The sequence below is a fragment of the Myripristis murdjan genome, chromosome 19 (genome assembly GCF_902150065.1).
Source record: "Myripristis murdjan chromosome 19, fMyrMur1.1, whole genome shotgun sequence".
NCBI lineage: Eukaryota > Metazoa > Chordata > Actinopteri > Holocentriformes > Holocentridae > Myripristis > Myripristis murdjan.
Genome location: NC_043998.1, coordinates 11,067,501 through 11,080,273, shown reverse-complemented (window position 1 = coordinate 11,080,273; position 12,773 = coordinate 11,067,501). Strand labels below are relative to the sequence as shown.

At 40.6% G+C, this 12,773-nt stretch overlaps 1 protein-coding gene and 1 long non-coding RNA gene across 2 annotated transcripts in view; both read left to right on the top strand.

Annotated features, from left to right (window-relative positions):
• LOC115377965 (uncharacterized) overlaps positions 1-12,773 on the top strand; it is a 48,040-nt gene that overhangs the window by 23,786 nt on the left and 11,481 nt on the right. The window contains exon 6 of the mRNA XM_030078052.1: positions 6,976-7,045. Within this exon, the coding sequence (XP_029933912.1) occupies positions 6,976-7,045 (70 nt within the window). The remainder of the gene's footprint in view (positions 1-6,975; positions 7,046-12,773) is intronic.
• LOC115377968 (uncharacterized) lies at positions 4,575-6,404 on the top strand. Its single transcript, XR_003930090.1, has 3 exons — positions 4,575-4,786; positions 4,909-5,102; positions 6,385-6,404. It is a non-coding gene; the product is annotated as an uncharacterized LOC115377968 (long non-coding RNA).

Genomic DNA, 12,773 nt, shown 5'->3' with positions numbered 1-12,773 from the left:
CAGTTCAGATTACTTCACTGTCTTGATCAGAGTACTATATTTTTCTCAGGGTGAAGACGAGTAGGAGTGCATAGCTCCTTGGGATCTCATCTGATGATGGAGGTACGAAGAGATGAGAGCCTGCGTGAGCCTTCATGCAAACTCCACAAAGTTTCAAGCTCACTTCATTATATTGGAAGACATCTTGTGGTGTGCCCAGTTTCCATTGCATGAAAATACAGTCTCTAAAATCACTTATTTTTTCCATGTTTCAAACCCCCACGGTGACTTTCAGTAAGGTTTATTGGAGTATTGAGTATTGGACCCCCACTGGAAGCATGCCTTCATGCCCTGTTGACCTTGATATGAAAAGATATTTTGATTTGTATGTGGACTTGAACACAGACAGAAAGATTCAAAGTGGCAAAATAAAATGTGTTAAAATAATCACTCATACATTTTTTTGTATTGCAATTTGTGGTGAATGAGGAAGTCCCACAAGGACCCACTAACTTCAAGAAATTGTTATAAATTTGTTCATTTTGTCATTAAATCCTTTGTGATGCCAGTGTCTTGCACCCCCACATCCTTAATGTTGTTCCTATCTTGTCTTTGTTCCTTGTTTGTTTTTTGAATTTGTGGTGCTCACATGTGATTGTCTATGTTTTTCTTCACACTGCAAAACAACATTATATATCAATCAGTCAATAAATGATTAATACGTGTATCTTGCCTTTATTCCTGTTGGCTATGCTGATGCTGATCGATGCAAAACCACATCAAATTAATGACTTCTAGAGCTTCATTATTACTGTGACCCAAACAGTGCAGTGGTCACTTGCTGATAGTAACTGAACTAAGGAACCAGTCCTCCAGTACTGTTTGTGTACAGCCACAGTCCTTTTCACTTTGTAATCCTTTAGATCATGTTTAAAATCTTCATATTATTTTGTAGTGGTGTAACTTCCAAAAACAGACTCTTACCTCCAGGAAGAAATCCCAAATAGCCTTAAATCATCTTCCATTCAACTTTTAATTTATTTATTTTTTACGTTTTCACTTTTCTGCCGCCTCTTGTTTCCTTTTGAACATAATGAAACGAATCAGAAACCCAGTAAAAAGTCAGCAATGATCACGTGGTGTCACAGACCCGTTACACCTCGAGCAGGTAGAGTTTTGCAGGACAAAGGTACTTAGAGGACTCAGCTCTCAACAATCAGGCAACACTGCCACCTTGTGGTTACTCCATGACAATACATCAAACTTAAGGGTACTGCGCACCAACTTCAACGAGAAAGAGAAAGAGAAAGTGATGTGATTTCCTGTAAACGGAGAGCTGCAGGAGACGAACAGCTGCTGCGACACTGAAGTCAGAACTGTTTGAAAACCGCGACATTTTGACCAGGTACCGTAGCGTTTGTGTCACTCTTCACTGAGGGAAAATGTCTGCTGAAGAAATGCTGAACAGAGCTTTGCTACTGACCGGATTAAAACTTAACAATTGAGCAGAAAATACTTCCATGTGACGTCATGATTTGATATATTTAAGCACTATTGTTATTCCTCTCTAAAGCACTTTGACATCTGTGTTTAAACGTAAAACTAAATTGTTATTGATGTTGTTATTGCTGTGTTTTTGTCAGTGATGATGTTAACTTTATCATTATCATTATTGTTATTACGCACAGTTGGTGGTCAGTTGTGGGTAAAACACTGAAAAGCAGGAAGCTTCATGCAAAAATATATAGCCCACTGTGTTTACTGATTAGCTTTAGCAATGCTAGTTGCTTACCTTTGACAATATCAAACTATTTCAGGGGAAGAAAAAAATGAAAGTTTTTTTTTTTTTCTGCTTGCACTTGGTAAAACCACACAATACCATGATGATCAGCGACTCACCCAAAGAGGTGTAACTGAGGTAAACTCAGCTGCAGAGAGTGATGTGATCATTGTCTTCTGTGCCACCTTTGGCCTCATTGAGAAGGACTTTAAGGGTAATCAAATTCTCAAAGCAAAATGTGAGGAAATGATTCAACATAATTTCCAGTGAAAACTATGCTTCTAACATCTCTTCCTGTGCCATGAGTGGCATACCCCTGCTGTAGTGCTCCAGGGCTCTATCAGACAAACCTGGTGCAAACACAATCCTCAGCCTTACTGCACTTTTTTTTTTTTTTAATGATCATCAGATAATCACGTCTGTTTTTTTATGTAATGAAAAGATGAGAGTCATCCAACAGATATCAAAACCACAATGCATGACTTGTCTCTAATAAGTGTACACACATCAGCAGATATAAGGCCCTCTAATACTTGGAGAGTGGAACAACAGTAAAGTAAAAAAAAAAAAAAAAATCCCAAAAAAGTACATTTATTATTTTATAATTTATTATACAAACATTTTTGATTAAATGTTTGTTGTAAATTGTAGAAATAGATTAATTGCCTTTTTCGGGAAAGGCTGGTCCAAATGTGTCCTTTCTGGCTAAGAATTTGAACGGTGCTGTTTGAAAGTGCACAGTCTCAGTTGCCGCTTTGAGTCTCAAATCTTTATGTTCCACCGGTGCAGCCAAACCACATCATCTATCTCCATCATATTTCAAAAACTACTGGCCCTCTGAATGTGACATGGAATCAAAAGTATTTATGGATCAAACTACTGTATGAGTTCCTGTTCAAAAAGCTCACTGAGTGCATGGTCATTGCTTGGCCAGTCAAAAAGTCTCTTGTTCTCATCAAAGAGGCAGTCTATGACCTTGACAGGACAGGGCTTCTCTGCTCTGCTGCTGTTTGGCACAGTGTAGTCTGGGTTGAGGGGAGCAACCCTCAACCCAGACTATGAAGTAACCTGTTTTTGTTGATTATTAATGATCAATAGAGAATGTAATGAGTTAATGTGTTTTTGGTTTGACAGTTGTTTAGGAGATTTCAAGGGATGGTGGCTTTAGTCAAAGCTTTATATCAACTTTATATCAACTTGAAACAAGTCACAGTTATTTACAAATCATCATTATGACAATAGGAGATACCGTAGTGATGGATCTAGAGAGCATGTGTGGTGTGAGAAGTGTGGGCTGAGGGCTCATCCCATCTTGTCAAACAGTGGATTAAATCTCTTTATAAACTTATTTCATCATGCCCTAAATTGAGAACAACTAAATGTCTAGTAGGTGAGACCACCAGGCAATAACAAACTTATGAAGCAACAAACAAAAATACTAGCCTTTGGAGGAGGATCCAGCTACAATGCCGGATTCATTGAATTAGGATCAGAATTGGACAAAGTAGTGGACCTTAACTCCTCAACTACATATTGTCAGCAGTGACAGCCAGTAAAAGTTGATTGCATCTCTTGGTTTATCATCCGGTTATGAGCCGGAAGTCTTGAAATAAGCGTTATGGCTTTTTAGCTTAGCTCCCTTTGTGGAATACCCCCTGGAGTATGTAAGGTGCACCAGGTCGTTTTTAATTTGGGTTTGGTTGTGGTTTACATCTAACCCACCAAAAAAAGTAAAAAATAATTTGCGTCCATTCTCAAATGTACCGTTCTCCTGGCAACCTCCAAACCCAGACTCGTCCATCAGATTGCCAGATGGAAAAGCGTGATTCATCACTCCAGAGAACGCGTCTCCACTGCTCTAGAGGCCAGTGGCGGCGTGCTTTACACCATTGCATCCGACGCTTTGCATTGCACTTGGTGATGTGTGGCTTGGCTGCAGCTGCTCGGCCATGGAAACCCATTCCATGAAGCTCTCTGCGTACTGTACTTGGGCTAATCTGAAGGTCACATGAAGTTTGTAGCTCTGTAGCAATTGACTGTGCAGAAAGTCGGCGACCTCTTTGCACTATGCGCTTCAGCATCCGCTGACCCCTCTCCGTCACTTTACGTGGCCTACCACTTCGTGGCTGAGTTGCTGTTGTTCCCAAACGCTTCCATTTTGTTATAATAGAGCTGACAGTTGACTGTGGAATATTTAGGAGCGAGGAAATTTCACGACTGGATTTGTTGCACAGGTGGCATCCTATGACAGTTCCACGCTGGAATTCACTGAGCTCCTGAGAGCGGCCCATTCTTTCACAAATGTCTTGTTTCACAGTCTGCATGCCTGAGTGCTTGATTTTATACACCTGTGGCCAGGCCAAGTGATTAGGACACCTGATTCTGATCATTTGAATGGGTGAGCGAATACTTTTGGTAATATAGTGTAAGTATAGATTTCTTATTGTTTGATTTTTTTATTTTCAAAATTTAGACCTGTTTTATCCAAATTCTCAAGAATGAGTGTAACATTTGTCTCGGACAGAGGGGCCTGTCTGCAGCAGACCCCTCTGTCCGAGACAAATTTCTCCCACTGGAGAAAAATAAAGACACTTTGATTTGACTTGACTTTGAACATCCACACATATAAACCCACAATAAGTCTTAGCACCATCGTGTACCTAGATATGTTTATTTAGTATCAGTGATCAGATAAACTCTTAACAGAAGTTTTGACATTTGGACATTACAGATTAGAATCAGTCTCTCACATTTTTTTTTTCTTGAGCTTTAGCAATGCTGGTTGTAGCAGTAAAATTTACCTCTGACTATATCAAGCTTTTCTCTTTCAGAAACAGTAAAAATGGGAAGGTTTCACACACGTCACCTTCAACGCTCTGGATTCTCATCAGAAATTTGTTCAGCAACTCATCCAAGGAGGTGCAACTGAGGTAGACTCACCTGACAAAAGTGATGTCATCATTGTCTTCTGTCCCATCGTCAGTCGCCCCGGGACTGACATAACTGCAGCATTATCCAGCATCTCAGGTAAACATGTAGAAATCACAGGTATTAGTGCTCAGAGAATTGGCATTCATTGCACGCAAAGTGACATGAACTGTACTGTTTGTGTTTTTGTGGCAAACTGGATGATCTGTGTTGTTGAACAGAACTGTTTGGATGTAAACCAGTGATCCTGGTGGTGATGCACCACACCTTCAACCCAGAGCTCACTGTGGCAGACAGCAGCAGACTGGTGAACAGCAGCTCTGTCAAACTGGTTGTGGACTGTCTCTTCTATGAGACCAAGGGACTTTTGGACTGCCCACGCAATGAAAATGCAGTCAGACAGGTTCTTGAACAGGTAGTCACACTGTGTTTTGAGTTTCTGAGGGGACCTCTGGGACACACTGGTTTAGTTGAGCAGGACAACTACAGAGTGATGACTCTGGCCAGAGAGTCAGTGTAGAGAGGATTTATTGACAAAAGGGATTACAGGTGTGTACATGTGTGTGGTTCTGCAAATTAAGGAAACAAAATAACATCTTAAGCACATTTTCCAGAATAAATGAATTTACAATATTATGAATATAATCTCCAATTTTAGACTAACTGAAGTAACCAGCTCCTCACAATTAGAACAATACAGTTATTCAGAGAACAGCAGTTACGAATATAACTGAGCTGAGGTTACACAGATCTTAATGAACACATTATATCACAGCACCAGCAATCAATAACAATGAACAGGAAGACACACAAAGTTACACATTTGGTTGAAATTAAATTACTCTACAGTGGAGTGAACATAAATGTAAGCTTACCTGGCTCACTCACGCACACAAATCCACACAAGTAAAAGGAAAAAAGGAGTCAACTGTCCTTGTTGTGCAGAACTGACCGCCCTATGTCGGTGCGCGTCTAGGGGCACATATCCTGGCACGCCTGAAGCGCACGTCCCTGCGTGTCCCTGGTACAGGCCAATTATCGGCGGGTGCGCATAGGGGCTTTCATACATTTACCATGTGTTTACATGGTGTAAAGATCCAGTTACTGACACATGATCCTGTTTTCATGCCAAAAATACTACCTACTGCTAAAACTAAATCTCAGAGGTATCTGTAAATTTTATTTTAAATTTACCTTTCTCTGATATTAAAGATGTTATTTTCCTGGAAAACCAGTGTTATGCTAAATGAGGGAAACATTTGCCTAAAATTGGAAACCTGATACAGTTGTTGCCCTTATTACTGAAGATCCCAAACCATGTATCCCAGATCACTCCCGTCCTATATTACATAAAAAAAAAAAACAAAAAAAAAAAAACAGAAATGATAATTTGATCATCGGCAAGAGCTCCAAGACTGAAGAATATGTTTAAAGTCAGATTAACAGAGCACTATAACAGTGAAGTATGAAAATATGATAAATATGATAGTTTGTTTTCTTTTGTTAGCATTTTAGCAAAATGTTTTGTTCAGAATTGTATAAAAGAATTGAGAAACTTTAATTGCTTTGAGGTTGATGGTTGTGGTTTAGACTGAGTTTACTTTATTTACTGCAGTAAATAAAGTTGCATAGTTACCTTATATATTAGGTGGCTAAAAGGTTTGGTGCTGATGCTTTTTTTTTTATTTTTGGTGCAGATGGATCTTCCAAAATCATCATCATATGTGTCTACATGGAACTTACCAGCATTCTTGCAATGGTTCAGTGGCTACATACATTGTCAAGAAAAGGACCGACAGCTTCAGGAAAAGGAGCAACAACTTCAGGAAAAGGAGCAACAACTTAAGGAAATGAAGACAGAGACTAAGAAGTTAAAACATGAACTGGAGGAACTAAGAAAGCTGAAAGACAAACCTGAACACTCTCAGTCTGTTTTGCTAGAGCCCCTTTTGTCTGAAGAGCAGAAACAACTTGAAGAGGAGAAACAACTTGAAGAAGATGAGAAACAACTTGAAGATGAGAAACAACTCAAGGAAGAGGAGAATGAAGTTGAGCAGAAACAACTTCAAGAGAAAGAGAAAGAACTTAACGAGGATAAACAACTTAAAGAAGATGAGAAAGAACTTGAGGAAGAGAAACAAATTAAGGGAGAAGAGAAAGAACTTGAGGAGAAACAACTACAGGAAAAGGAGAAACAGCTTGAGAAAGAGAAAAAACTTCAGGAGAGGGAGCAACATCATCAACAAAACCAAAGTAAACTGAAAGACCAACACTCTGAGGAAGAAAAGACAAACATGGAAGAACAGGGAGAGGGAATAGAAGCTCTGGAGGAGAGCACCAAGCAGCCTGAACATCAAGGTAGGCAGCTGTAAGGCACAGTCAGTTTGACAACTTTAACATTCCTGACAAAACTGGACAACTGTGACAACCAGCCCATTAAGAGAAGACAGCCAGCTCATTTGAATTCTACAGTAAATAGTAGGGTTGGCAATCTCTGGCATGAGGCCGATTCGATACATATCTAGATACACGGATTACGATTCGATTCAAAAACGATATATTTTTAATACAGAACGGTTGATACGATTCGATACGGTTTAAGAACGATACGATTCGATACAGTGTAAAAACAATACGATAGGTAACATTTGTTGATGTAGACCGGGCATCACCAAATGGTGGACAGCGGTCCGGGCACGGACCCAGTGGCGGTTCTGTCCGGACCCATGACAGCAAGAGAGCCCTTTTTACTTCGGATCTTTTGTAGCACAGAGGAAATATGCTTCTCAAACACTCGGTATGTAGTGTTAGTGTATGTTTATGAGTTGTAGAACATAATAAATTATCTTGAAGGAGTAGATGTTTACCAGTAAGTTTGACTCCAGTAATTTAACAATATGTTAAATAATTTAACAATATGTTAAATTATTATTTGTTTTAAAAATGTAAATTACTTATCAAAGAGACCTAACAATTCAACTACCAATGAATGAGCAGGAGTATGCCTGTGATAACACAGATTGAATATGAAAAATAAGCCAAAGTGATACCTCTTCTCTGAATAGACAAGCTAAGACAGTGTGCTGCTGTTAGCCAGTGAAAATAGAGCTGGAGTGGCAACTCTTCACTTCGTTACACAATCTATGTCAGTGCGCTGCTGTAACCTGGAAATTTTCTTTGCCTTTTGGACTCGTACGGTGCCGGTGCAGTTGTTGTAATTTTTTCTTGGTAGTGCAGGTGAAACGACTGGAGGGGTTGTGCCACCCAGATTTGACCTCACAGGGCGCGAGCCAGCTCCGCGCTGCGCCCTTGCGTCCCGCGATCACATACACATGAACGGCTGCAGCGGCCGAGGTCTGTGCCGAACACGCGCTATGTTAAAGCCCCTTAACGTTACAGAGCATGCGCGAGAGTCATTTCGTGAGCTCTCGCGTTGTTTAGAGATGAAAACTGTAAAGCCTCAGGCAACCGACTCCCAGTCTCGCGATATCCGATCCGCAACTCTACAATCGATTCATCTAAGGATTCATGGCGGATTCGTATCGATTGAGGAGTCTGCTACCGACACAGCCGTATCTCTTGCCTGTAAAATCGTTTATCCGGTCATATCGGTTAATCGTTCCCAACCCTAATAAAACCACTAAAATGTCTGAGAAAGATATAGGGCTCTATTTTCCCGGCGCAGTGAGGCACACCCCGCGCAGAGCTATTTTGGACCAGCGCAACCCGAGGGGCGCACAGTTTTGTATTTTCGCAGACCGACGTGTGCTGAGATGGGAGTGGCGCCGCGGCAAGGGGAGGTGCCGACAGATTCAGCTTGGCGCAGTGACATTTTCGTGCCAAAATGCTTCGCCGAGGTGCGCCCAAAGCTCGCCATCTGAAACCACGTCTACTTTCATCACAAGGCGCAGCGGGGCCGGCGTAGTGGAATTTTGGCTGACCGGCGTGCCAAAACCTCACAGATTGTCAGGTACATTAACAATGCATTAAATACCCACAAAAAACACTACTCAATGCTATAATTTCAATCAGCACATAAATGTATCTCCATATCGACTGTCCCGTCACAACTGATGTCAGATCAAAGGAGATTGGCACCGTTTGGCAGCGTAATGGAAACCCAACCTGATCACCTGTCAGTCAAACCAGGGCGGTCAACCAGTGGTCATAATAAGCTATAAATGCAGCGCATGCCCAAGCCCTTCAATTAAAATCTTTAAAATGATGGTCTCCTAGTGTGTCCTTTTATAATATACCTTATTTCTATCATTTTGGTTGCAAACCGCTGCCTATATACATGTATCTATCTCAATTTGCTAGCGAAATGCTGGAAAGGTGACAGCTTGACGTGCGCATGCGCTCTGTGATACCGAATATTTACAGTAGTTTTGTAGTTTTCCTTATGTGGGCGTTTTGAATGGAAAATAAGCTGTCTGCGAATCAGCTTTTCAGAAGACGCATGCCCAACACGAGTAGCTACGTAGCAAGCTCGCTTGAAATGTTCAGCGGCAACAGCAAGTCATTCACTTGACAGCTAGCTACCGTTAACGTCGTTAGCTGGCAAGCTAGCACGGGAACGTTAACATTAGTTTGTTCTTTCATCTGCATTGTGCCAATCAAAATGGGTGGAAATACAACTTCAGTTGATTGACCTGGCATGTTTCATCGATTTAGGCTATTGCAGGTGTTATGAAAAAGAGGTGTTCTCTGACGTTTATCACTTTGGTGCGTAGCCTGATGGGCAGTTGGGCATGTTTGTGTGTCATTTCATTGACCATGTAGGCTAGCTGGTGACATTGCTGTGTGTTTGCATCACCCTGTGGCACGTCCGAATAGTTCAGATCTCATGGTAAATTCCAACATTTTGTTGGTAACATTGTGAGCATGTTCATGTGTCATTTGCTTGACTCTGTAACTGGTTACCACACTGGGTTTCCGTTATCCGGTAATCACCGGAATACGACTGGTAGCCTAAAATCTGCCAAAGTCCGGTAATTTTTAAATGTCCAGTGAAAATATTCCCTCTAAGCACAATTTGAATTTTATTAAAACAGTCAATTTTCACATAATTTTATTTATTTATTTATTTAAAAAAAAAAAATAGCCTGCCTGATCCCTGTCTCCAGTGTACCAGAGAGAGAGAGAGGGAAAGAGAGAGGGGTTTTTCTCTGCAGAACTGGATCAAAACAACGTAGCGAAGTCGCATGGGGGAGAACAAGGTTACCAGACTGATGCGCATTGCAAGTTGCGGAGAGACACTTGAGACTTTTGATTTTAATTCAGCTGCTGAATTAAGTTTTTATTGCATCTATTTGATTTCAAGTTGGCAACATGCCTTGTTATTAAAATGGTGTGAGCCAGTTTTTTTTTGTTTGCAAATTGTAGTTGCAATTGTTTGCAATTGTATGCAATGTTCATGTTAAAAGAGCACAGGCTTGTGCAATATTTATTTATTTATTTTAGAAGTTACGCACGTGAGTCAATTGACGGCACTCATTTTATTTGATATAGCTTACTTTTCAAGGATTATGCTATAAACTGACATGCCTTGATATCATTCTTATATAGCCTGCATATAATTTTAAGCTCAATAAATTCAGATAATATTTGACCGGAATTTCAAACATTTGTCCGGTAAATTAAAAACCTCCTGGTCACGTTGTCCGGTGCCAATTTTTTCTAACGGAAATCCTGATTCCACACATATCCTTGCCAGACACTGGGCGTTTAGAACAGCAAATTGTAAAAGCTTTCATGAACCGGATTTTGTTTTAATCTCTAGTGTGTTGTTGCATCAGTAAGTGATGGAGTCGAAAGTTGCAAAATAAACATGTTTTTATATGAATATGGCGAGGATTATCCTTTGAGGTAAAAACATTCATTAAAAATGGGGGCTTCACAGTTAAATTTATATTTGCTCGTAAAAATCAATAACTTTAACAGATGGTGACAGAGCTGGAAAAAAAGATGCGAGGCAGGTAGGTAATGGAAAGACGGGGGACTGAGGAAGACAAGTATGAGGATAGATGCATGGATGGATGGATGGATGGCAGGTAGCTCCAGCAACATTCCAGCAGCCAAGACTGGCCTCATTGTCCTGAGTGTGTGATGCTGCTGCTCTCTTCTTCCACGTCACTTGTGTAAACGTTCATTACGTGCCTTCACACAGCGCATTATAAAGGAGAGGACAGGGGCTCATTTGATTGCCCCCCCCCCCCCCCCCCCCCCCCCCCCCCCACACACACACACACACACACACACACACACACACACACACACACTTCTCCATCAGTGTTGGGTCCTGCAACTGGGTCCTATCTACCTATCACCTTCAGTCACTTATGTTGCAATCTTTCCATTGTTGACACCAGTTCAGATTACTTCACTGTCTTGATCAGAGTACTATATTTTTCTCAGGGGAAGAAGAGTGGGAGTGCATAACTCTACAGGATCTCATCTGATGATGGAGGTACGAAGAGATGAGAGCCTGCGTGAGCCTTCATGCAAACTCCACAAAGTTTCAAGCTCACTTCATTATATTGGAAGACATCTTGTGGTGTGCCCAGTTTCCATTGCATGAAAAGACAGTCTCTAAAATCACTTATTTTTTCCATGTTTCAGACCCCCAAGGTGACTTTCAGTAAGGTTTATTGGAGCATTGAGTTTTGGACCCCCACTGGAAGAGTGCCTTCATACCCTGTTGACCTTGATATGAAAAGATATTTTGATTTGTATCTGTACTTGAACACAGACAGAAAGATTCAAAGTGGCAAAATAAAATGTTAAAATTATCTCGCATACATTTTTTTTTGTATCGCAATAATTTGTGGTGAATGAAAGTGTTTCCTTGTTTTTCTGAGGACGCCCCTGGAAGTCCCTCAAGGACCCACTAACTTCAAGAAATTGTTAGAAATTAGTTCATTTTGTCGTCAAATCCTCTGTGATGCCAGTGTCTTGCACCCCCCACATCCTTAATGTTGTTCCTATCTTGTCTTTGTTCCTTGTTAGTTTTTTGAATTTGTGGTTCTCACATGTGATTGTCTGTTTTTCTTGACACTGCAAAACAAAATCATATATCAATCGATCAATCAATAAATGATTAAATGCATGTATCTTGCCTTTATTCCTGTTGGCTATGCTGATGCTGATCGATGCAAAACCACCTGAAATTAATGACTTCGCAAGCTTTATTATTACTATGACCCAAACAGTGCAGTGGTCACTTGCTGATAGTAACTGAACTAAGGAACCAGTCCTCCAGTCTTGTTTGTGTACAGCCTCAGTCCTTTTCACTTTGTAATCCTTTAGATCATGTTTGAAATCTTCATATTATTTTGTAGTGGTGTAACTTCCAAAAGTAGACTCTTACCTCCAGGAAGTAATCCCAAATAGTCTTAAATCATCTTCCATTCAACTTTTAATTTATTTATTTTTTACGTTTTCACTTTTCTGCTGCCTCTTGTTCCTTTTAATATAATGAAACGAATCAGAAACCCTGTAAAAGTCAGCAATGATCACGTGGTGTCACAGACCCGTCACACCTCGAGCAGTAGAGTTTTGCAGGGCAAAGGTACTGAGAGGACTCAGCTCTCAACAATCAAGCAACACTGCCACCTTGTGGTTACTCCATGACAATACATCAAACTGGAAGGAACTGCGCACCAACTTCAACTCCGTGAAAGAGAAAGAGAAAGTGATGTGGTTTCCCGTAAACGGAGAGCTGCAAGAGATGAACAGCTGCTGCGACACTGAAGTCAGAACTGATTGAAAACCGCGACATTTTGACCAGGTACCGTAGCGTTTGTGTCATTCTTCACTGAGGGAAAATGTCTGCTGAAGAAATGCTGAACAGAGCTATATTACTGACCGGATTAAAACTGAACAATTGAGCTGAAAATACTTCCCTGTGACGTCATGATTTGATATATTTAAGCACTATTGTTATTCCTCTCTAAAGCACTTTGACATCTGTGTTTGTGCATTTACGTAAAACTATATTGTTAGTGTTATTGGTTTTTGCCAAGGATGTTAACTTTATCATTATTGTTATTAGGCACAGTTGGTGGTCAGTTGTGGGTAAAACACT